This window comes from Panulirus ornatus, chromosome 11 (genome assembly GCF_036320965.1).
Source record: "Panulirus ornatus isolate Po-2019 chromosome 11, ASM3632096v1, whole genome shotgun sequence".
In the NCBI taxonomy this organism is placed as follows: domain Eukaryota; kingdom Metazoa; phylum Arthropoda; class Malacostraca; order Decapoda; family Palinuridae; genus Panulirus; species Panulirus ornatus.
Genome location: NC_092234.1, coordinates 3,375,625 through 3,403,129, shown reverse-complemented (window position 1 = coordinate 3,403,129; position 27,505 = coordinate 3,375,625). Strand labels below are relative to the sequence as shown.

The 27,505-nt window shown below is 39.6% G+C and overlaps 1 protein-coding gene across 3 annotated transcripts in view; it reads right to left on the bottom strand.

Moving 5' to 3' along the window:
- LOC139751205 (lysosome membrane protein 2-like) overlaps positions 1–27,505 on the bottom strand; it is a 73,756-nt gene that overhangs the window by 5,124 nt on the left and 41,127 nt on the right. For 2 of the 3 annotated variants that reach the window (XM_071666381.1, XM_071666380.1), the window contains 6 exons: positions 24,360–24,638; positions 19,769–19,980; positions 19,441–19,622; positions 14,284–14,402; positions 1,624–1,749; positions 951–1,097 (listed from right to left, as the gene is read on the bottom strand). In XM_071666381.1, the coding sequence (XP_071522482.1) occupies positions 951–1,097; positions 1,624–1,749; positions 14,284–14,402; positions 19,441–19,622; positions 19,769–19,980; positions 24,360–24,638 (1,065 nt within the window). The remainder of the gene's footprint in view (positions 1–950; positions 1,098–1,623; positions 1,750–14,283; positions 14,403–19,440; positions 19,623–19,768; positions 19,981–24,359; positions 24,639–27,505) is intronic. The other variant, XM_071666382.1, reaches the window with a different exon arrangement.

Genomic DNA, 27,505 nt, shown 5'->3' with positions numbered 1-27,505 from the left:
CATGCTGGGGTTGCTGGATACATACTGAGATTAAATGTCACTGGCATGTTAAAATTTAAAGGCCTTAGCAGCATGCCAAGGTATAAATGTCTGTGTGGTACTGTGTTTACATGGCTACGATTAGTTGACTGACATGTAATACTTGTTTTTAAGCATTCCACATACTGTTACAAATCTACTATCTGCGGGAGATGAATTTTTTTAAAATTTGCCATTCCAAAAGGTTTAAGGATACTGATTGGAAAGATGCTTCAAGTTGCACTATTACAGATGGGAATTTCACTTACAATATCAAAATCCCACTGCATCTCACTCTTCTTTTCATGTCAGCTGCACAAGACCAAGGAATTAGTAACAGGCTTTAAATAATTGCTGCAATAGTAAGTTCCTCATTCCAGACCTTAAGAAAATTATAAATTCCCATCAGTATGTGGTGTAATGGTGACCAATGCTATCTCCTAATCCACTTGTCAAAATATGATTCCTGGTACAGGTAAATAGCACAGAACTTAACCAGCTGTTCATCCCAGTTTTGAGGGATAGATATATTGGTAGGTACCAACATTAGTTGGGTTACAGCACCACATCTGTAACTGGCATAGTGGCAAACAGCCGAGATTTTGGGGTGAGTTTCCTCAGAGGGGTCCATATCTAGGGATGGGGCCCTCTAAAAGGTCTCATCAGCCTACTTTAACTGTAGGAATGGGGAAGAAAGAATATTATCATGCATGTTGTAGAAGGCAACTAAGAGGGGCAGGAACTAGAGGATGGAAATCCTCTTCCAGTCTTAACTTTTTAAAAGGTTAACAAAAGTAAAGCTCAGTCATCTGCTTTTGGCACTAACTTGACGAGATGGAGAAGGTAGGCTAGTACTTAAAGAAAAAAGATGATGAGGTGAAGGCAAGCTAGTATTTACAGAAAAAGAGAGATAAAGTCAACCTTCAACTTACTCTGATTCCACAGAACTTAATACCCCCAACAATGAGAAGAATGGCCCCAATGGCTATGAGGGAACCACAAATGGCATCGACCACAATGAATGGAAGAGACACCCCTTTCTTGACATCCTTTGCTGATGAAGCATCAATTTCTGCACTCTAAAATTTAGAGATGGAAAACAAATAAATATTCATATAAGAAATATTAAAATTCTAGTCTTACAATGAATACTTGATGCAATTACACTGGTGAAGGTTTGCATATGCATACAAGTTTTATACAACAAAACCATCTCAAAAATACCACTTTTGTTAGTAATGAAACTCATTTTCTCTACATGCCTATTATACTGCAGCACACTATCCAATGTCAAGTGAAATTAACTAATTTTCTAATGAGAAAGCCTGAAAATGCAAGAAAAGAACATTGTTAAAATGAATTTGATGTGAAAATTTTTTTGTAAAAAAAGGCGTTTCAAAAATAGTTAATATTAACAGTTGTAGAAGGATGTAACACTACTAAGCTATTTGTACTTTTCTTCTTAATTCACAATAGACATTTGGACTTTTCAACTTATTCCAGAAAAAAATGGTGTAACATCCAGTTAAACTGGACGTATAAAGAGTGCATACATAAGCATACTATTCACAAATACTTAACATAAACAACTCTTAACTGCCTCACCTCATTAACCCATAAAACTGGGAAAATAACCTCAGGAACATTCTTGAAGGTAGGCAGATCACTGTAGCGTCGTAGTGGTACATTCACTTGGATCTTTTTGGCTGCTCTCATGGTCACCCCAGTCCTCTAATTAAGTAAAAGACTGATTAAGAAAAAGACTAGACTAGAAGACTATTTGGCTTTAATCAAGGCTTGATATATTGTAAAACATACATGTAATCTTTTAAACTTCTGTGACAGACTGAGCTCTGTTTTTAAAAGAAGACATGAATGAGTGGCTCGGTTGCTCTTAGACTGCCAGAAGATATTAACACTCAGACAAGAGGTTAGTAAATAGGCTGGAATTTCTGCCACACACAAGGAGTAAGCTATCATTGCAATTTTTTCTTTTCATACTTGTGTGCCAAGAACAGATGGAAAATAATCTCATTTGCTTGTGTCTACTCTCTAGCCGTCACATATAATTCATGAGAACCAGAGCCTCCTATCCACAGCCAAGCACCACAGACCTTTCCATGGTTTTTCCTGGGCAATTTTAAGGGACCTAAACTGACTCCAAAGTTGGTTTGAAACGTAGTTGTTGAAATTCAACCTTAGCAAATGTGAAGTAATGAGGATGGGACGAATGGAAAGACTGCTTCAATATGATTATCACTGAGGAGGAAATAAACATGAGGATGAGGAAGGACTTGGGAGTTGACATTGTCCCTAACTTGTTGCCAGAGTCACGTATACATATTAGGAGAATAGTTAAGGAGACAACATGTCTGTTGGCATACATCAGAACAGCTTTCAAGTATATGGATAAGGAAATATTTAACAAGCCACTTATATGATACAAAAGGCCAAACTAGAATATGCTTCTCATGTTTGGTCATCACACTTAAAAGACACAAGAGCTAATGAAGAAAGTCCAGGGGAGGCCAAGAAAGATGGTACTAAGATTACGACAGCTAAGCTACAGGGAAAGGATGGAGGTTTTAAATTTACCTGCTTTGGAAAAGATAAGACTGAAGGGTGATCACTACTTTAAAGTTTTTAAAAGAGACTGACAAGATGAACTGTGGATAGTTCTTTGAGAGATCCAGGGATACAGAAACAAAAAGACATAACATGAAATTAAGAAACTTATATTTAAGGATGTAAAGAAATACTTTTACAGTATAAGAATGGTTAATGCAGATAGCATACATAAATTTAAGAGGCTGTATGACAGCAGTGTTTAAGAGATGGGGTCCCATGAACGTAAATCTCCATCCCTGTACAGTACAAAATGGTAACTTGACATCACACCCTCCTGTACCTTCATTCCTTAGCCTTCAAAGCATCTTTACTCCATCCTTCTACTTCCTCCTTGATTCTCCCTTCTCCTTGTCCCCTCCTCTTGATATATGTATACCTTCTTAATTATCATCTCACTTATCCCAAAATATGTCTAAACCATTTCAGTGCACTTACTTCAGATGTCTCATACATAATCTTTTCTTTATACCTATCTCTCACCCTATCACTAGTTATTTGGGCAACCCTCCATACATCACATACTGTCCTTAAATGTTTAATTTCTAACTCATCCACCCAGTTCTGCTATTTATCATCTAAATCTCATGCCTTGCATCCATACAATACTCCTGGGACTCCTATACCATCAGACATACCCACTTTTGCCTTTACAGACCTTTCTTTCCATGCACTTCTCAATGTGCCCACGACTTTAGCTCCTCATCCACCCTGAGGCTTACTTCAGCTCCCATGGTTCCACTCTCTGCCATGTCCATTTCCAAGAATCTATAACACTCCACTTTCTCAAGGTCTCTCCATTCAAACTCACACTCCAACTAACCTGTCTCTCTTCCTGCTAGACTTTATATTCTTACATTTATCTGCAGCATCAACTTTCTCCTTTCATGCACTCTCCCAAACTCCAATGCCAGCTTCTGCAATATCTCAAATGAATCTGTCACCAGAACTATATCATCAGTTAACAGTAAATGACACCTTCCAGACCCCCCTACCTTCACCCCTAACAGATTGCTGGACCTAACCTTCTCACTAAGACAGACACATTCACCTCCCTCATCATCCCATCCATAAACAGATTACACAGCTGTAGACATATCAGAAATCTCTGCCACAGACTTACTTTCACCTGAAACTCCAAGATACCTTTTACGGAACACCTGTAGCTTTAAGTCTCTTGTTACATTCAGAACAGGGATATCATGGACTCCTCTGCAGCGAGAAGTCACTCAATGAGGCCACAGTTTATTTCATCAACTAATGATGGATGATACAACACTGCTAAAAGTGACTTTTAACTCACAGTTTAACTACAAGCAAATTGAGTCTTGGAACACCAGAGGCAGACTTTTTTTTTTTTTCATTCTGTTTCCATGTTAAGTATCAGGATCACATGAACATCAATTTGTCAAATATTCTTTTAATGAACAGAAATACGGTAAAGGATATATGTCAGTAGAGCCTTTTCTAAGTGGGATGTCACAAAGCTTGGTTTTAGAGCAATAATCATTCTTGATACATGTGAATGACTTACAAATATGATGGGACTCGTGACTCGTCTTAAACATGTTTGCCAAGAATGCTGAAGTCATGATAGAGGTAAAGAAAGACCCAGATTGCATCAACTTACTAAAGGACTCTGACCAGATATGTTTATGATGAATTGTAATGTAAGGAAAAGCAGATTAATAAAGATGGGCCTTCAGTACAGTATTGCCATAATCTGTATGTGAAAGGGACTTGTGGTCAACATAGTTCTGTACCAAACTAATTGTAAGAACACCATGTTTGAAGAATTAATGAGCCAAAGTATTAGAATTAAATCAAATTTCATGGAGAAGACAGTGTTGAAAAAGCTATTTACAACTTAAATTGCACATAAATCAAAACATGCATCTTAAGTTTGGTCACAGAACTTAAACACAAATAAAGATATAATGGATAATGTACAGAGGAGGACTACAAACAGGATACCTGAAATATGAGAAGTGAGTTGCAGGGAAAGTGTAAAGGATATAAGCTTGCCTGCCATGGAAGAGAAAGAATGGGAGTTGATACTAATACTCAGTTTTCTAATTCACATCAAACAAGTTGACAGTGAATGCTTTGAAAATACAAAAAACTAGTAGCCAAAGGTCAGAGCAAGAAACCAAATAAGAAATGTTTTGTGAATGAAAAACAATTATATATATAAATTCATAAAAGGAATTATATAGTATAAGAGTTATGGATGAATCGAATCAGCTATGAAAAAATGCAGTATACAACAGCTTAAAAGTTGTAGGATAGTAATGAAAGATATATATATAATAAATGCAGTACATAAATACAGAAGACAAGGCAGACATTATCAAGAATGATCTGTTTCTAATAAGAAGGGATATGAGAGTTAGTGTGCACGAGGTGTATAAAGAGGGGGTTTATAAATTCATATGGTGAAGAATGAAGATATCAGAAGATGTAATGTGAAGAAATCATGAGAAATGCAGAGATGAAAGTATTTTAGTATATGTGAAGGTGCAGATGACATAAGTAATGGAGTGATGCAGTAAAATAATCCATTAGTGCTTGGAATATATATATATATATATATATATATATATATTTATATTTTATTTTATTATACTTTGTCGCTGTCTCCCGCGTTTGCGAGGTAGCGCAAGGAAGCAGACGAAAGAAATGCCCCCCCCCCCCCCCATACACATGTATATACATACGTCCACACACGCAAATATACATACCTACACAGCTTTCCATGGTTTACCACAGACGCTTCACATGCCTTGATTCAATCCACTGACAGCACGTCAACCCCGGTATACCACATCGCTCCAATTCACTCTATTCCTTGCCCTCCTTTCACCCTCCTGCATGTTCAGGCCCCGATCACACAAAATCTTTTTCACTCCTTCTTTCCACCTCCAATTTGGTCTCCCTCTTCTCCTCGTTCCCTCCACCTCCGACACATATATCCTCTTGGTCAATCTTTCCTCACTCATTCTCTCCATGTGCCCAAACCACTTCAAAACACCCTCTTCTGCTCTCTCAACCACGCTCTTTTTATTTCCACACATCTCTCTTACCCTTACGTTACTCACTCGATCAAACCACCTCACACCACACATTGTCCTCAAACATCTCATTTCCAGCACATCCATCCTCCTGTGCACAACTCTATCCATAGCCCATGCCTCGCAACCATACAACATTGTTGGAACCACTATTCCTTCAAACATACCCATTTTTGCTTTCCGAGATAATGTTCTCGACTTCCACACATTCTTCAAGGCCCCCAGAATTTTCGCCCCCTCCCCCACCCTATGATCCACTTCCGCTTCCATGGTTCCATCCGCTGCCAGATCCACTCCCAGATATCTAAAACACTTCACTTCCTCCAGTTTTTCTCCATTCAAACTCACCTCCCAATTGACTTGACCCTCAACCCTACTGTACCTAATAACCTTGCTCTTATTCACATTTACTCTTAACTTTCTTCTTCCACACACTTTACCAAACTCAGTCACCAGCTTCTGCAGTTTCTCACATGAATCAGCCACCAGTGCTGTATCATCAGCGAACAACAACTGACTCACTTCCCAAGCTCTCTCATCCCCAACTGACTTCATACTTGCCCCTCTTTCCAAAACTCTTGCATTTACCTCACTAACAACCCCATCCATAAACAAATTAAACAACCATGGAGACATCACACACCCCTGCCGCAAACCTACATTCACCGAGAACCAATCACTTTGCTCTCTTCCTACACGTACACATGCCTTACATCCTCGATAAAAACTTTTCACTGCTTCTAACAACTTTCCTCCCACACCATATATTCTTAATACCTTCCACAGAGCATCTCTATCAACTCTATCATATGCCTTCTCTAGATCCATAAATGCTACATACAAATCCATTTGCTTTTCTAAGTATTTCTCACATACATTCTTCAAAGCAAACACCTGATCTACACATCCTCTACCACTTCTGAAACCACACTGCTCTTCCCCAATCTGATGCTCTGTACATGCCTTCACCCTCTCAATCAATACCCTCCCATATAATTTACCAGGAATACTCAACAAACTTATACCTCTGTAATTTGAGCACTCACTCTTATCCCCTTTGCCTTTGTACAATGGCACTATGCATGCATTCCGCCAATCCTCAGGCACCTCACCATGAGTCATACATACATTAAATAACCTTACCAACCAGTCAACAATACAGTCACCCCCTTTTTTAATAAATTCCACTGCAATACCACCCAAACCTGCTGCCTTGCCGGCTTTCATCTTCCGCAAAGCTTTCACTACCTCTTCTCTTTTTACCAAATCATTTTCCCTAACCCTCTCACTTTGCACACCACCTCGACCAAAACACCCTATATCTGCCACTCTATCATCAAACACATTCAACAAACCTTCAAAATACTCACTCCATCTCCTTCTCACATCACCACTACTTGTTATCACCTCCCCATTTGCGCCCTTCACTGAAGTTCCCATTTGCTTCCTTGTCTTACGCACTTTATTTACCTCCTTCCAGAACATCTTTTTATTCTCCCTAAAATTTAATGATACTCTCTCACCCCAACTCTCATTTGCCCTTTTTTTCACCTCTTGCACCTTTCTCTTGACCTCCTGTCTCTTTCTTTTATACATCTCCCACTCAATTGCATTTTTTCCCTGCAAAAATCGTCCAAATGCCTCTCTCTTATATATATATATATATATATATATATATATATATATATATATATATATATATATATATATATTTCTTTTTTTTTTTCCTGTCTCCCGCGTTTGCGAGGTAGCGCAAGGAAACAGACGAAAGAAATGGCCCAACCCACCCCCATACACATGTATATACATACGTCCACACACGCAAATATACATACCTACACAGCTTTCCATGGTTTACCCCAGACGCTTCACATGCCTTGATTCAATCCACTGACAGCACATCAACCCCGGTATACCACATCGCTCCAATTCACTCTATTCCTTGCCCTCCTTTCACCCTCCTGCATGTTCAGGCCCCGATCACACAAAATCTTTTTCACTCCATCTTTCCACCTTCAATTTGGTCTCCCTCTTCTCCTCGTTCCCTCCACCTCCGACACGTATATCCTCTTGGTCAATCTTTCCTCACTCATTCTCTCCATGTGCCCAAACCATTTCAAAACACCCTCTTCTGCTCTCTCAACCACGCTCTTTTTATTTCCACACATCTCTCTTACCCTTACGTTACTTACTCGATCAAACCACCTCACACCACACATTGTCCTCAAACATCTCATTTCCAGCACATCCATCCTCCTGCACACAACTCTATCCATAGTCCACGCCTCGCAACCATACAACATTGTTGGAACCACTATTCCTTCAAACATACCCATTTTTGCTTTCCGAGATAATGTTCTCGACTTCCACACATTCTTCAAGGCTCCCAGAATTTTCGCCCCCTCCCCCACCCTATGATCCACTTCCGCTTCCATGGTTCCATCCGCTGCCAGATCCACTCCCAGATATCTAAAACACTTCACTTCCTCCAGTTTTTCTCCATTCAAACTCACCTCCCAATTGACTTGACCCTCAACCCTACTGTACCTAATAACCTTGCTCTTATTCACATTTACTCTTAACTTTCTTCTTTCACACACTTTACCAAACTCAGTCACCAGCTTCTGCAGTTTCTCACATGAATCAGCCACCAGCGCTGTATCATCAGCGAACAACAACTGACTCACTTCCCAAGCTCTCTCATCCCCAACAGACTTCATACTTGCCCCTCTTTCCAAAACTCTTGCATTTACCTCCCTAACAACCCCATCCATAAACAAATTAAACAACCATGGAGACATCACACACCCCTGCCGCAAACCTACATTCACTGAGAACCAATCACTTTCCTCTCTTCCTACACGTACACATGCCTTACATCCTCGATAAAAACTTTTCACTGCTTCTAACAACTTGCCTCCCACGCCATATATTCTTAATACCTTCCACAGAGCATCTCTATCAACTCTATCATATGCCTTCTCCAGATCCATAAATGCTACATACAAATCCATTTGCTTTTCTAAGTATTTCTCACATACATTCTTCAAAGCAAACACCTGATCCACACATCCTCTACCACTTCTGAAACCACACTGCTCTTCCCCAATCTGATGCTCTGTACATGCCTTCACCCTCTCAATCAATACCCTCCCATATAATTTGCCAGGAATACTCAACAAACTTATACCTCTGTAATTTGAGCACTCACTCTTATCCCCTTTGCCTTTGTACAATGGCACTATGCACGCATTCCGCCAATCCTCAGGCACCTCACCATGAGTCATACATACATTAAATAACCTTACCAACCAGTCAACAATACAGTCACCCCCTTTTTTAATAAATTCCACTGCAATACCATCCAAACCTGCTGCCTTGCCAGCTTTCATCTTCCGCAAAGCTTTTACTACCTCTTCTCTGTTTACCAAATCATTTTCCCTAACCCTCGCACTTTGCACACCACCTCGACCAAAACACCCTATATCTGCCACTCTATCATCAAACACATTCAATAAACCTTCAAAATACTCACTCCATCTCCTTCTCACATCACCACTACTTGTTATCACCTCCCCATTTGCGCCCTTCACTGAAGTTCCCATTTGCTCCCTTGTCTTACGCACTTTATTTACCTCCTTCCAGAACATCTTTTTATTCTCCCTAAAATTTAATGATACTCTCTCACCCCAACTCTCATTTGCCCTTTTTTTCACCTCTTGCACCTTTCTCTTGACCTCCTGTCTCTTTCTTTTATACGTCTCCCACTCAATTGCATTTTTTCCCTGCAAAAATCATCCAAATGCCTCTCTCTTCTCTTTCACTAATACTCTTACTTCTTCATCCCACCACTCACTACCCTTTCTAATCAACCCACCTCCCACTCTTCTCATATATATATATATATATATATATATATATATATATTCCAAGTTGTTGGAAGCAGTGAAAAGTTTTTATCGAGGATGTAAGGCATGTGTACATGTAGGAAGAGAGGAAAGTGATTAGTTCTCAGTGAATGTAGGTTTGCGGCAGGGGTGTGTGATGTCTCCATGGTTGTTTAATTTGTTTATGGATGGGGTTGTTAGGGAGGTAAATGCAAGAGTTTTGGAAAGAGGGTCAAGAATGAAGTCTGTTGTGGATGAGAGAGCTTGGGAAGTGAGTCAGTTGTTGTTCGCTGATGATACAGTGCTGGTAGCTGATTCATGTGAGAAACTGCAGAAGCTGGTGACTGAGTTTGGTAAAGTGTGTGAAAGAAGAAAGTTAAGAGTAAATGTAAATAAGAGCAAGGTTACTAGGTACAGTAGGGTTGAGGGTCAAGTCAATTGGGAGGTAAGTTTGAATGGAGAAAAACTGGAGGAAGTAAAGTGTTTTAGATATCTGGGAGTGGATCTGGCAGCGGATGGAACCATGGAAGCGGAAGTGAATCATAGGGTGGGGGAGGGGGCGAAAATTCTGGGGGCCTTGAAGAATGTGTGGAAGTCGAGAACATTATCTCGGAAAGCAAAAATGGGTATGTTTGAAGGAATAGTGGTTCCAACAATGTTGTATGGTTGCGAGGCGTGGGCTATGGATAGAGTTGTGTGCAGGAGGATGGATGTTTGGGGGCCTTGAAGAATGTGTGGAAGTCGAGAACATTATCTCGGAAAGCAAAAATGGGTATGTTTGAAGGAATAGTGGTTCCAACAATGTTGTATGGTTGCGAGGCGTGGGCTATGGATAGAGTTGTGTGCAGGAGGATGGATGTGCTGGAAATGAGATGTTTGAGGACAATGTGTGGTGTGAGGTGGTTTGATCGAGTGAGTAACGTAAGGGTAAGAGAGATGTGTGGAAATAAAAAGAGCGTGGTTGAGAGAGCAGAAGAGGGTGTTTTGAAGTGGTTTGGGCACATGGAGAGAATGAGTGAGGAAAGATTGACCAAGAGGATATATGTGTCGGAGGTGGAGGGAACGAGGAGAAGAGGGAGACCAAATTGGAGGTGGAAAGATGGAGTGAAAAAGATTTTGTGTGATCGGGGCCTGAACATGCAGGAGGGTGAAAGGAGGGCAAGGAATAGAGTGAATTGGAGCGATGTGGTATACCGGGGTTGACGTGCTGTCAGTGGATTGAATCAAGGCATGTGAAGCGTCTGGGGTAAACCATGGAAAGCTGTGTAGGTATGTATATTTGCATGTGTGGACGTATGTATATACATGTGTATGGGGGGGGGGGTTGGGCCATTTCTTTCGTCTGTTTCCTTGCGCTACCTCGCAAACGCGGGAGACAGCGACAAAGTATAATAAAAAAATAAAAAAAATATAATATATATATATATACATACAAATGGATTTGTATGTAGCATTTATGGATCTGGAGAAGGCATATGATAGAGTTGATAGAGATGCTCTGTGGAAGGTATTGAGAATATATGGTGTGGGAGGAAAGTTGTTAGAAGCAGTGAAAAGTTTTTATCGAGGATGTAAGGCATGTGTACGTGTAGGAAGAGAGGAAAGTGATTGGTTCTCAGTGAATGTAGGTTTGCGGCAGGGGTGTGTGATGTCTCCATGGTTGTTTAATTTGTTTATGGATGGGGTTGTTAGGGAGGTAAATGCAAGAGTCTTGGAAAGAGGGGCAAGTATGAAGTCTGTTGGGGATGAGAGAGCTTGGGAAGTGAGTCAGTTGTTGTTCGCTGATGATACAGTGCTGGTGGCTGATTCATGTGAGAAACTGCAGAAGCTGGTGACTGAGTTTGGTAAAGTGTGTGGAAGAAGAAAGTTAAGAGTAAATGTGAATAAGAGCAAGGTTATTAGGTACAGTAGGGTTGAGGGTCAAGTCAATTGGGAGGTGAGTTTGAATGGAGAAAAACTGGAGGAAGTGAAGTGTTTTAGATATCTGGGAGTGGATCTGTCAGCGGATGGAACCATGGAAGCGGAAGTGAATCATAGGGTGGGGGAGGGGGCGAAAATTCTGGGGGCCTTGAAGAATGTGTGGAAGTCGAGAACATTATCTCGGAAAGCAAAAATGGGTATGTTTGAAGGAATAGTGGTTCCAACAATGTTGTATGGTTGCGAGGCGTGGGCTATGGATAGAGTTGTGCGCAGGAGGATGGATGTGCTGGAAATGAGATGTTTGAGGACAATGTGTGGTGTGAGGTGGTTTGATCGAGTGAGTAACGTAAGGGTAAGAGAGATGTGTGGAAATAAAAAGAGCGTGGTTGAGAGAGCAGAAGAGGGTGTTTTGAAGTGGTTTGGGCACATGGAGAGAATGAGTGAGGAAAGATTGACCAAGAGGATATATGTGTCGGAGGTGGAGGGAACGAGGAGAAGAGGGAGACCAAATTGGAGGTGGAAAGATGGAGTGAAAAAGATTTTGTGTGATCGGGGCCTGAACATGCAGGAGGGTGAAAGGAGGGCAAGGAATAGAGTGAATTGGAGCGATGTGGTATACCGGGGTTGACGTGCTGTCAGTGGATTGAATCAAGGCATGTGAAGCGTCTGGGGTAAACCATGGAAAGCTGTGTAGGTATGTATATTTGCGTGTGTGGACGTATGTATATACATGTGTATGGGGGGGGGGTTGGGCCATTTCTTTCGTCTGTTTCCTTGCGCTACCTCGCAAACGCGGGAGACAGCGACAAAGGATAAAAAAAAAAAAAAAAAAATATATATACATATATATATATATATATATATATATATATATATATATATATATATATATGGCGAATAGTTTGAAAGAAAAAGAAATATATATATATATATATATATATATATGTATATATATATATATATATATATATATATATATATATATATATATATATATATATATATATATATATATGTATGTATATATATATATATATATATATATATATATATATATATATATATATATATATATATATATATATATATATATATATCCCTGGGGATAGGGGAGAAAGAATACTTCCCACGTATTCCCTGCGTGTCGTAGAAGGCGACTAAAAGGGGAGGGAGCGGGGGGCTGGAAATCCTCCCCTCTCACTTTTTTTTTTAATTTTCCAAAAAAGGGAACAGAGAAGGGGCCCAGGTGAGGATATTCCCTCAAGGGCCCAGTCCTCTGTTCTCAACGCTACCTCGCTAATGCGGGAAATGGCGAATAGTATGAAAGAAAGAAAAAATATATATATATATATATATATATATATATCTTTTTTCTTTTTCAAACTATTCGCCATTTCCCGCATTAGCGAGGTAGCGTTAAGAACAGAGGACTGGGCCTTTGAGGGAATACCCTCACCTGGCCCAATTCTCTGTTCCTTCTTTTGGGAAAAAAAAAAAAAAAAAAAACCGAGAGGGGAGGATTTCCAGCCCCCCGCTCCCTCCCCTTTCAGTCGCCTTCTACGACACGCAGGGAATACGTGGGAAGTACTCTTAATCCCTATCCCCTATATATATATATATATATATGTTTTATGTTGAAGGCTCTAGTCATAAACAAAAGTCCACATCAAAGCCAGGCCTTAACTGAAATATCGAGAGAATCATGAAAGGGAAAAAGAAAAGACAAGGGAAAGTATTTATGAATTTTGGAGTAAGTGAACAAACTGTCTTTTATATTGTGCCAGGTCATAGTAATTGGGAAAGACATGAGAAGATAGTGTTCCAAAGTTTTGACGTGAAGGGTAAGAAGCAGTTTTCAAAACAGCCCACCCTTGACTTGCCAATGGTCACATAGTAATCATGTGATGCAAGAGCTTGCACAGTATTGTGTGGTCTAACTAGTGGTGGAGGTGCACAAGCAACCAGCCCTTGGAAGCAAAAACCAAAGTATATCTATAGAAGAGGAAAAGAGAACCAACATTGAGGTGTAGGGCAAGAGGGTCAAGTATGGACGTTAGCCTGGGAAAGTTTATAAGTTGGACTGCATTTGACTCGACTCAGTCAAGTAATGATGCACAGCTAGAACCACCCCAGATGTGAAAGCAGTATTCCATACAAGGATGAATCAATCCTTTGTATAAATGGAGCTTCTGTTGGGAAGAAAAGAAGCTTCAACATTAAGATGACAATGCTAAAGGAATATCTGTGAATTGCATGCAAAGGTAGCCTTTGTATATGGGGCAATGTGAACAGGGATACTTGTATTGGTTTTACTTGACCATCAACCTTGTGTTCAGAGTCGAAATTAAGAACTGCTATTATAAGTATGGAAGTGTATGTTTCACATAAATACACTGGAATGATCCACCCTATGGGATTATGAATGGAGGTACTAATGTTAGACCCAAAAGCATTAGAATTCACTATATACTGTTGATTACCTGAAAAAGAGTTTGATTTCCAGTATTTCAAAATAAACCTGAAGTGCCCAACTGACTGGTAGCCAGGGATAGAAAAAAATATATATGAAACTATGGGTGATATTGCTATTAGTCACTTCTCACGTGTAAAACAAAATTGAGTATGATAAGATAAAGAATGAAATGTTTTAACATATGATAAAGTAAAGATAAACTGACTATGCTGACAAAGTTCATCAAACAAAGCACAGGAACAAAAATCATTAGTTATGATATGAGATAGCCAACAGAATCTTTACATACAGGTTCCACATCCAGGAAGGTCTCGTGCTGCTCCTTTGTTGGGTTTAAGCCAACCAGCTTTGCCAGCTCCTTTTCATCCCCTTGGTAGAAATGAGGGGTAGACATAATTACTGGTATACCTGCAAATAAACACTGTGCTATAAATCACCCAAAAAAGTAACTTGAACCAGTGAAATCTACATCTATCATCCATATTCACCATAAAAGATTTTTCTTGTATCAAATGGCTTCTCCTGAATTAGCAAAGTATTATCAAGAGCATATGAACAATTGCCTCATTTGCACACATCCAATATCAATCTTTCATGTATTATGTACTGAAACCAAAGCCTACCATTCACAGCCAAACCCCACACACTATTCCATGGATTACAGTGCGGTTTAGTTTGTCCTGGTTCAGCCAGTGACAGCATGTTGGCTTCCGTAAACCAAACCAATCCAATCTATTCTCTAACTCTCCTGAATGCTCACACCCCAATACCTCAAAGCCTTTGTCATTCCATCCTTGATAAAGGACTCCTCCATCTTAAATGTGTTCATATTAAATCAATTCAGGGTTAAAGAAGTTGATTTCAACAACCAAAAAATTGAATATATATTCCATTTTGGAGGTAAATGATTTGGTCTAGAGAAAATTAAATTCTGCTCTCTATATTTCATGCATTGCCCTGTCTTATGAAAAATCCTGCCCAAACAGAAAGAGATACTTCCTAAGAGTACGCTGGAAGATGTTCTCATTGCTGACATATTTTTGCTGATTATGTTACACCAAAAACATCCTCAAAGTGGTTCACCTCAAAAACCCCTTCATGAAAAAGCATAAGATCATAACTTTTGAAATCAGGTTAGATGTTATCCAATAACCCCACACAGAGTAATCCTTCAGCACATCCTATACCACCTTCATTTTCTAGTGTTTATAAAAACAAGCCTGTTTGGTGAGTTTTCATTTACAAAGTTTTTGTACTGAATTATTTAATATTTATTTACTAATATATTTAATTGCTGTTTCCTATGTCAGCGAGGTAGCACCAGGAAACAGACGAAGAGTGGCCCATCCACTCATATGCACTTATTACGAATATACACACATATATATACATAAATGCCCATACATGCATATATATATAGATTGGGGAAGAGCAGTGCGGTTTCAGAAGTGGTAGAGGATGTGTGGATCAGGTGTTTGCTTTGAAGAATGTATGTGAGAAATACTTAGAAAAGCAAATGGATTTGTATGTAGCATTTATGGATCTGGAGAAGGCATATGATAGAGTTGATAGAGATGCTCTGTGGAAGGTATTAAGAATATATGGTGTGGGAGGAAAGTTGTTAGAAGCAGTGAAAAGTTTTTATCGAGGATGTAAGGCATGTGTACGTGTAGGAAGAGAGGAAAGTGATTGGTTCTCAGTGAATGTAGGTTTGCGGCAGGGGTGTGTGATGTCTCCATGGTTGTTTAATTTGTTTATGGATGGGGTTGTTAGGGAGGTAAATGCGAGAGTTTTGGAAAGAGGGGCAAGTATGAAGTCTGTTGGGGATGAGAGAGCTTGGGAAGTGAGTCAGTTGTTGTTCGCTGATGATACAGCGCTGGTGGCTGATTAATGTGAGAAACTGCAGAAGCTGGTGACTGAGTTTGGTAAAGTGTGTGGAAGAAGAAAGTTAAGAGTAAATGTGAATAAGAGCAAGGTTATTAGGTACAGTAGGGTTGAGGGTCAAGTCAATTGGGAGGTGAGTTTGAATGGAGAAAAACTGGAGGAAGTGAAGTGTTTTAGATATCTGGGAGTGGATCTGGCAGCGGATGGAACCATGGAAGCGGAAGTGGATCATAGGGTGGGGGAGGGGGCGAAAATTCTGGGGGCCTTGAAGAATGTGTGGAAGTCGAGAACATTATCTCGGAAAGCAAAAATGGGTATGTTTGAAGGAATAGTGGTTCCAACAATGTTGTATGGTTGCGAGGCGTGGGCTATGGATAGAGTTGTGCGCAGGAGGATGGATGTGCTGGAAATGAGATGTTTGAGGACAATGTGTGGTGTGAGGTGGTTTGATCGAGTGAGTAACGTAAGGGTAAGAGAGATGTGTGGAAATAAAAAGAGCGTGGTTGAGAGAGCAGAAGAGGGTGTTTTGAAGTGGTTTGGGCACATGGAGAGAATGAGTGAGGAAAGATTGACAAAGAGGATATATGTGTTGGAGGTGGAGGGAGCAAGGAGAAGAGGGAGACCAAATTGGAGGTGGAAAGATGGAGTGAAAAAGATTTTGAGTGATCGGGGCCTGAACATGCAGGAGGGTGAAAGGAGGGCAAGGAATAGAGTGAATTGGAGCGATGTGGTATACCAGGGTTGGCGTGCTGTCAGTGGATTGAATCAAGGCATGTGAAGTGTCTGGGGTAAACCATGGAAAGCTGTGTAGGTATGTATATTTGCGTGTGTGGACGTATGTATATACATGTGTATGGGGGGGGGGTTGGGCCATTTCTTTCGTCTGTTTCCTTGCGCTACCTCGCAAACGTGGGAGACAGCGACAAAGTATAAAAAAAAAAAAAAATATATATATATATATATATATATATATATATATATATATATATATATATATATATATATATCCTTCCTTTTTATATATATATTTTTATATATATATTTTCAAACTATTCGCCATTTCCCGCGTAAGCGAGGTAGCGTTAAGAACAGAGGACTGGGCCTTTTTTGGAATATCACCTGGCCCCCTCTGTTCCTTCTTTTGGAAAATTAAAAAAAAACGAGAGGGGCGGATTTCCAGCCCCCACTCCCTCCCCTTTTAGTCGCCTTCTACGACACGCATGGAATACGTGGTAAGTATTCTTAATCCCCTATCCCCAGGGATATATATATATATATATATTCTTTTTTTTTTTTTTCAAACTATTCGCCATTTCCCGCGTTAGCGAGGTAGCGTCAAGAACAGAGGACTGGGCCTTTTTTGGAATATTCTCACCTGGCCCCCTCTGTTCCTTCTTTTGGAAAATCAAAAAAAAAAAAAATGAGAGGGGAGGATTTCCAGCCCCCCCGCTCCCTTCCCTTTTAGTCGCCTTCTACGACACGCAGGGAATACGTGGGAAGTATTATTAATCCCCTATCCCCAGGGATAATATATATATATATATATATATGTATATATATATATATATATATATATATATATATATATATATATATATATGGGAGCGGGGGGCTGGAAATCCTCCCCTCTCGTTTTTTTTTTAATTTTCCAAAAGAAGGAACAGAGAATTGGGCCAGGTGAGGGTATTCCCTCAAGGCCCAGTCCTCTGTTCTTAACGCTACCTCGCTAATGCGGGAAATGGCAAATAGTTTGAAAGAAAAAGAAAGATATATATATATATATATATATATATATATATATATATATATATATAGGAACAGAGAAGGGGGCCAGGTGAGGATGTTCCCTCAAAGGTCCAGTCCTCTGTTCTTGACGCTACCTTGCTAACGCGGGAAATGGCGAATAGTATGAAAAAAAAAATATATATATATATATATATATATATCTATATACCCTGTTGCAGTCCACTGACAGCACACTGACCCTGGTATACCACATTGTTCCAATTCACTCTATTCCTTGCAAGCCTCTCACCCACCTGTATGTTTAGGCCCCAATAGTGCAAAATCTTCTTCACTCCATCCTTCCACCTTCAATTTGCTCTCCCACTTCTCCTTGTTCCTTCCACCTCTGACACATATATCCTCTTTGTCAATATTTCCTCACTCATTCTCTCCATATTTCCAAAACATTTCAACACACCCTCTTCTGCTCTCTCAACCACTCTTTTTATTTCCAGACATCTCTCTTACCCTTTCATTACTTACTCGATCAAACCACCTCACCACATATTGTCCTCAAACATTTCATTTCCAACACATCCACCCTCCTCCGTATAACCTTTTCCATATAGTCCATGCCTCACAACCATATAATACTGTTGGAACTACTATTCCTTCAAATATACCCATTTTTGCTCTATAATATAACATTCTCTCCTTCCACACATTCTCCATCACTTCCAGAACCTTTGCCCCCTCCCCCACCCTATAACTCACTTCCACTTCTATGGTTCCAATTGCTGCTAAGTCCACTCCCAGATACCTAAGCATTTCACTTCCTCCAATTTTTCTCCATTTAAACGTACAACCCAATGAACCTGTCCTTCACCCCTACTGAACCTAATGACCTTGCTCTTATTCACATTTACTCTCAACTTTCTCCTTTCACACACTTTTCCAAAACTCAGTCACCAACTTCTGCAGTTTCTCATTCATATCAGCCACTAGAGCTGCATCATCGGCGAATAACAACTGACTCACTTCGCAGGCCCTCTCATCCCCAAAAGACTGCATAATATCCCCTCTCTCCAAAACTTTCATTTACCTCCCTAACCACTCCATCCATAAACAAATTAAACAACCATGGGGACATCACACACCCCTGCCGCAGACTGACATCCACATCTCTTCCTACTCATACACATGTCTTACGTCCTTGGTAATAGCTTTTCACTGCTTCTAGCAACTTACCTCCCACACCAAATAATCTTAAGACCTTCCACAAAGCATCTCTATCAACCCCATCATATGCCTTCTCCAAATCCATTAATGCTATATACAAATCCATCTGCTTTTCTAAGTGTTTCTCACACACATTCTTCAAAGCAAACACCTGATCCACACATCCTCTACCACTTCTGAAACCACACTCCTCTTATATTACTGAATATTTATGTATTGTGTCCATTGTGTCAGTTACTGAAGAAAGGCATAAATAGTATGGGGTTGGGACAGGGTTTGAAACATGCCATTTCTCCTTTTGTATTGTGTTAAAAAAGGTTTGCTCTAAATACCATCATCTAGGAACACATTGTTTGAAGTGAGGTACTACTGTATACAGATGAGGTCAGACTCATATCAACTTAGAACACATAGGACACATAATTATTTTGAGTATGGTGGTAGAGAAAAATGGTAAGTCATCAAGCATTATGCATTAGCCCTACATTTTAAAAAACTCAGGTACTCATTGGAATCCCCACAGATCAAACAGATTTGTAATTTACCCAACACACTGTGTATATTGAACACCTTTATGTTCACATATGATGGGACTTACCCATTGTACATGGTGCCATATTAAGCATACCAGCTCCCAGGCAATGATCCTCGTCAGGGTAACAGTAGCAAAGGTTATCTGGGTTAATTTTGGGGTCCTCCAGCATGTCTCGAGGTGGAATGAATCGATAAGTGTGGATGCCATGGACATCAAGCTCCTTCTCATATACAAAGTAAAGTGACCTGCAAAGTGCCGCCCATGGCAACATGCTGTAAGTGATAATACTATATCTACCAAAAATATCAATAAGTATACGAGATATGTCTCTGATGCAAAATAGAGAATGTGACGTAATATCTTGGATATGAAAATAATGCATATATCCTACCTGCAGAGTTCTGATGTAAAGACTCGGAGTATGTCATTAGGAGTAACTTTAGGTGGGTACTGAGAGCCATCTGTCCCATTAATCATGTTGCAGTAGGGGCTGTTCCAAAAGGCAAGGGTGTGTTTGCCAGCCCACTCCTGGATGTACTGATAATTGTTCATATTCTTCTCCCCAGTCATTACTTTGTAAGTCCCATCATTGGTGTTGTTACGCTGAAGGAGATAACTAAATAACTTCCAATCTGGATTTCTAAATAACACATGTAATGAAGTAGTGAAGTGGAAAGATATTCCATAACTAGTCTTATGAATGAGCTATAAGCATGTATGTTTTGTCAAAAACTGAATTAGTGACCTTAAGGGATTCATACTTTAAGGTACAAATCTTTTTAAATGCATTCACTTTTCATATATACTGTCCTTGCACATCATTTAATCCTCCTTAAATTAACCTTTACAGAGCAGATTAATTTTACAAACTCCTAATGTAAGCAAAAAAAAAAAAAAAGTTGAAACATCAAATGATAATGTCTGATAACCCTATAGTACATATACCATGACACTGGCCAAGTAAGGATTGAGTGTATATGAAAAAAGTTTGATGGCAAACAATATTTCCTGCATAAAATTACTTCCTGCAAATGGAAACATATTAAATTGCTCATTGCTTATTTTGTGAAAATGTAAATGCCTTATGTGTGTTATTCATCAGCAAACCTGTGCTGCCTAACAAACAACTTTAACATCTCAGCAAACACAAGTTATTTTTATTCTACTGGGCATTACATTTTCTAGTTCAGGAATATGCATCTTATTTATTGCCATGATCAAATACTGAAAACTTTTTCCAGTTTTCTAGAACGTTCCAGTTAGAAAGCAGGAGTTGGGCCATTCATATAATGCTGTAAGAGTTAAAAGTATAGTGCAAGGATGGAAAGAGTTGTTCTACATGGGGTGAATTATCATTATAAGGATTTGCACTAGCTGTGTATAGGAAAGTCTTACATGGATCAGTATGCTACATAGAGAAGAGTCTTACTTTCTAGCAACTAATGTGTATTATGCAAAAACTATACACCAGTGATTCACACAGTACTACAGTGCAGGAGACCCTAACCAAAACAGTGATGTAATGAAACCATGTATAAACAAAATTATCTCATCTTAAAACCAGCATCTACCAGTCATGCGTTGGCCTCTGCTGTACTCTGAATTTCTAAAATTCACCTATCTCCCACCTAACTCCACCATGGACCCCACTAAGAACCCTTTCATTGTACCTTTCCCCTCCCTGCTGCCACATTGAGTATCATACTTACAGTCTATTCAAATACATAGCCTATGACTATACTTGTAAGACTATTTTATAACCATTTTCTAAATTATCAGGAAGGCATATACACTTCCAAAAGAATGTTTTGCATTTTGCAGCTACAATATGTTGCTACAATATGAAAAAGCACACAGCATGAATACATGAATAGATAAGATCTTTCTAATGAAAAACGAAGAGGACTTTGCCTCTTCACATGTATGTAATAATTCAACATTATAGTCTATCAGGAAAGCTGAAAATAGCTGCTTAGTCTCTGACAATAACAATGTGAAGCTTATTTTATGACTAAAGTATACTTCTCTCCTCCAACTTCATCTTACATAACAATTAATCCCAATATGAAGTGGAAGATCTTCAACCTGTATTGGAATATAGTAATGGGTTGGTTGGTTGGGCTTTTGGCCTATCAACTTTCAGGGTTGTCAAGTCTGTCAATGTAAGTTACATCCACCAACTGAAAAATCTTTAACACATTCTTCAGGTGTTAAAGATATTCTAAGACCACATACACTTTTACTATGCATGTGGCCCATGAGTAATGGGGGTCTATTCCAATATTATATCATTAAAATCTTTAACAATGGCACTATGCATGCATTACGCCAATCCTCAGGCACTTCACCATGAGCCATACATACATTGAATATCCTCACCAACCAGTCAACAACACAGTCACACCCTTTTTTAATAAATTCCACTGCAATACCATCCAAACCCACCACCTTGCTGGCTTTCATCTTCCACAAAGCTTTCACTACCTCTTCTCTGTTTACCAAACCATTCTCCCTTACCCTTTCACTTCGCACACCACCTCAACCAAAACACCCTATATCTGCCACTCTATCATCTAAGACATTCAACAAACCTTCAAAATACTCACTCCATCTCCTCACATCACCACTACTTGTTATTACCTCCCCATTAGCCCCCTTCACCAATGTTCCCATTTGTTCTCTTGTCTTCTGCACTTTATTTACCTCCTTCCAAAACATCTTTTCATTCTCCCTAAAATTTAATGATACTCTCTTACCCCGACTCTTATTTGCCCTCTTTTTCACCTCTTGCACCTTTCTTTTGACCTCTTGCAAAGGGGATAAAGGTGAGTGTTCAAATTACAGAGGTATAGGCTTGTTGAGTATTCCTGGGAAATTGTATGGGAGGGTATTGATTGAGAGCGTGAAGCCATGTACAGAGCATCAGATTGGGGAAGAGCAGTTTGGTTTCAGAAGTGGTAGAGGATGTGTGGATCAGGTGGTTGCTTTGAAGAATGTATGTGAGAAATACTTAAAAAACAAATGGATTTGTATGTAGCATTTATGGATCTGGAGAAGGCATATGATAGAGTTGATAGAGATGCTCTGTGGAAGGTATTAAGAATATATGGTGTGGGAGGCATGTTGCTAGAAGCATTGAAAAGTTTTCATCAAGAATGTAAGGCATGTGTACGAGTAGGAAGAGAGAAAAGTGATAGGTTCCCAGTGAATGTTGGTTTGCGGCAAAGGTGCTTGATGTCTTCATGGTTGTTTAATTTGTGTATGGATGGGGTTGTTAGGGAGGTGAGTGCAAGAGTTTTGGAGAGAGGGGCAAGTATACAGTCTGTTGTGGATGAGAGGGCTTGGGAAGTGAGTCAGTTATTGTTTGTTAATGATACAGCACTGGTGGCTGATTCAGGTGAGAAACTGCAGGAGCTGGTGACTCAGTTTGGTAAAGTGTGTGAAAGAAGAAAGCTGAGAGTAAATGTGAATAAGAGCAAGGTTATTAGGTATAGTAGGGTTGAGGGACAAGTCAATTGGGAGGTAAGTTTGAATGGAGAAAAACTGGAGGAAGTAAAGTGTCTTAGATATCTGGAAGTGGATTTGGCAGAGGATGGAACCATGGAAGTGGAAGTGAGTCACAGGGTGGGGGAGGGGTCAAGGGTTCAAAGAGCATTGAAAAATGTTTGGAAGGTGAGAACATTATCTCGGAAAGCAAAAATGGGTATGTTTGAAGGAATAGTGGTTCCAACAATGTTATATTGTTGCAAGGCGTAAGCTATAGATAGGGTTGTTCAGAGGAGGGTGGATGTGTTGGAAACGAGATGTTTTAGGACAATATGTGGTGTAAGGTGGTTTGATCAAGTAAGTAATGAAAGGGTAAGAGAAATGTATGGTAATAAAAAGAGTGTGGTTGAGAGAGCAGAAGAGGGTGTGTTGAAATGGTTTGGTCACATGGAGAGAATGAGTGGGGAAAGATTGACAAAGAGGATATATGTGTCAAAGGTGGAGGGAACGAGAAGAAGTGGGAGACCAAATTGGAGGTGGAAGGATGGAGTGAGAAAGATTTTGAGCAATCGGGGCCTGAACATGCAGGAGGGTGAAAGGCGTGCAAGGAATAGAGTGAATCGGAACGATGTGATATACTGGGGTCGACGTGCTGTCAATGGATTGAACCAGGGCATGTGAAGCGTTTGGGGTAAACCATGGAAAGTTTTGTGGGTCCTGGAAGTTAAAAGGGAGCTGTGATTTCGGTGCATTATACATGAAAGCCAGAGACTGTGTGGGAATAGAGCAGAAGAGGGTGTGTTGAAATGGTTTGGTCACATGGAGAGAATGAGTGAGGAAAGATTGACAAAGAGGATATATGTGTCAAAGGTGGAGGGAACGAGAAGAAGTGGGAGACCAAATTGGAGGTGGAAGGATGGAGTGAAAAAGATTTTGAGCGATCGGGGCCTGAACATGCAGGAGGGTGAAAGGCGTGCAAGGAATAGAGTGAATCGGAACGATGTGATATACTGGGGTCGACGTGCTGTCAATGGATTGAACCAGGGCATGTGAAGCGTCTGGGGTAAACCATGGAAAGTTTTGTGGGGCCTGGAAGTTAAAAGGGAGCTGTGATTTCGGTGCATTATACATGAAAGCCAGAGACTGTGTGGGAATAAATTTGGCCTTTGTTGTCTTTTCCTAGCGCTACCTCGCTCGTGTGCGGGGGGAGGAGGGTATCATTTCATGTGTGGCGGTGTGGCGACAGGAATGAATAAAGGCAACAAGTATGAATTATGTACATGTGTATATATGTATATGTCTGTGTATGTATATATATGTATACGGTGAAATGTGTAGGCATGTATATGTGCGTGTGTGGATGTGCATGTGGGTGGGTTGGGCCATTCTTTCATCTGTTTCCTTGCGCTACCTCACTAACGTAGGAGACAGCTACAAAGTATAATAATAAAAAAAATACAATCTGTAAATTACATTGTTATTGCTATAAAACTAACCCCATAAAAGAAACCCAGTTTGTTCTCTGCCAACCACTCTGGAATATCTGTAGCATTCATAACTTCTAAGATTTCATATATTGAACCACTCCATCCATCTGTCAAATTTGAATCTGGAAACAGATCTGAGAAGTCGAAGTCGAACTGTGGCAAGGGATAACCATAGAAGAGGAGCTCTCCGGCAGTGTGGTCTTCAAACAGATCCATTCCATTTTCTAGTTGGCTCCAGACTGTTTTCAGTATTGGGTCACTCTGGCTGCCAAATACTTCTGATGCAATCTATATGTCAACAGCAAAAAAGAAAATAAAGGGATAACAAGCTGTGATGAAAATGCATGCAGGGTTAAATGGAAAGGTTCTAAAAGTCTATAAGTGTTCAGAAAAGAGTGCAAAATGCTTCATATTAACATGCTGCTTTTAAACTATGGAAACTGTTATTATGGTAATCAGTTGTACAAGAGCAAGATATTTTGCTAGTTTCTGAAAGTATCCATCTGAACTTGAAAGCAACTTGACTTAACATTAGAAATTAAAAGCATTTATGGTTTATCTAAAGCAATAGCAAAATATCTAAACATTCCCTTCAACCAAAATACAAGGAAATCCATGCATGGTACTGTATAAAACAAGACAGACACCAAAACACATAATTGTCACAGATTCTTTGTTTCTAAATTCTTTCTTTTTTTGAGTTAATTTTCCCAATTGAGCACGGTAGCATGAAGAGCAGACGATTGAGCTATTATTTGTATTTCTCATTTCTTGTGGTGCTGTATCCATATAAAATCTCATCCAGCTATACAAATTTTTTCTCATCTTCCTTACATTTATTAATAATCTTTACCTCAAAGTCCAACAAAAGTCACTTTAAGCTCTTGAATACCAAATTTTCCAAGAAAATTTGCTTGTGAGAATTAAAAAATGGCATCCTCCTCCACACCATTCTGGATTGCCATTTTGTAGTTAAGAGGTCACTCACATTAATGTAATCTATGAAAAAGTATCTTTCACACTTACATTTCTAAACTGCAGACATGCAGAACATGCTACATCTAAAACAGAGAGCAAAAAAGTAAGGACATGAGAGATATCATGAAATAACACTAATTCTGATGTACACAAAGCATGTACAATGTGTTGCAATGAAAATATAAACCCTCATGAAATACTTCATAACTAAGTATATGGGAATATAATAGTCCCTATAATAATGACCGTCTTTGGGTGATTTCAAAAACTGAGGCAGAAGGATCAAATGTGAAAACTAATGACAAAATTAGACCTTTCATATTTATATCTACTTACTTAAATTGCAAACATGCAGAGCAAACATGCAGAGGCAAGATACTAATTCTACGACAGACGGGAACAAAGTGAAAAAGTAAAGAAATAAAATTCATATTACATTTGAAAACACCCTATGATCTTACGATATCAGAGTGTATGAATTCAGAAAACAATGAAAGGGCACATACTTGGTAATAATAGTACTCCATGACAATGAAATTATTTGGCCGATACAAACAACATACAAATAATTAAGTGCAAATTTATGTAATTAGTTACTGCTGGGGGAAAAAAGTCCAGCTTTCTCTCTTTCCATTAGTAACCAAGACATCAATAAACATATGATTCATAGTTTCAACATGTTTACCTTTCTCCCCAAATACACTCATACTGGTACAGAGTTACTTTGTCATTTGGCACACTCAGAACCCCTATTACGGGGCTCCTGCAACTTTTAAAACTTCACCCTACATAACAGGTAAAGTGGATAGGCCCTTCATGATGCTGTACTTCCTGTCCAACAATGATGATAGCCTCAATGAAGGTGACTTCTCACTCACTGTGTTACAATTTGTAAGCAGAGTTAGGGAATACCAGCATATACGTATATACTATACATGCACATACTTAGTAGTGAATGGAACTATGGAAGTGAAAGTGAGTCATAGGAGGGGACAAAGGTTCTGGGAGCGATGAAGAATGTGTGGAAGGAGAGAGTGTTATCTCGGAGAGCAAAAATGGGTATGTTTGAAGGAATAGTAGTTCCAACAATGTTATATGGTTGTGAGGCATGGGCTATAGATAGGGTTGCACGGAGGAGGGTGGATGTGTTGGAATTGAAATGTCTGAGGACAATATGTGGTGTGAGGTGGTTTAATCAAGTAAGTAACGAAAAGGTAAGAGAGATGTGTGGAAAGAAAAAAGTGTGTGGTTGATAAAGTGTAAGAGGGTGTGTTGAAATGGTTTGGACATATGGAGAGAATGAGTAAGGAAATATTGACAAAGAGGATATGTGTGTCAGAGGTGGAGGGAATAAGAAGCAGGAGACCAAATTGGAGGTGGAAGGATGGAGGGAAAAAGGTTATGCGCAATCAGGGCCTGAACATACAGGAGGGCAAGAGGTGTGCAAGAAATAGAGTGAACTGGAACAATGTGGTATACCGGAGTCGACATACTGTAAATGGACTGAACCAGGGCATTTGAAACATCTGGGGTAAACCATGAAAAGATCTGTGGGGCCTGGACATGGATAGAGAGCTGTGGTTTTGGTGCATTACACATGGCAGCTAGAGACTGTGTGTGAACAAGTGGGGCCTGTTTTCCTGGTGCTACCTTGCTGAAGCTGGGGGGTAGCAATGCTGTTTCCTGTAGGTCGGGATGGCAAGAGGAATGAATAAAGACAAGCAAGTATGAATAAGTATATGTGTATATATATGTATATGTCAGTGTATATTTATTCATGTGTGTGTGTGTGTGTGTGTGTGTATGGGCATTTATGTATATACATGTGTATATGAGTGGATGGGCTATTCTTCATTTCCTTCCTGGCGCTACCTTTTTGACGTGGGAAACAGCACGCAAGTATAACAATAAATATATATTCATTTATTATACTTAACTGCTGTTTCCTGTTTCAGGAAACAGACAAAAAATGGCCCATCTATTCGCTGATGATACAGCGCTGGTGGCTGATTCATGTGAGAAACTGCAGAAGCTGGTGACTGAGTTTGGTAAAGTGTGTGAAAGAAGAAAGTTAAGAGTAAATGTGAATAAGAGCAAGGTAATTAGGTACAGTAGGGTTGAGGGTCAAGTCAATTGGGAGGTAAGTTTGAATGGAGAAAAACTGGAGGAAGTAAAGT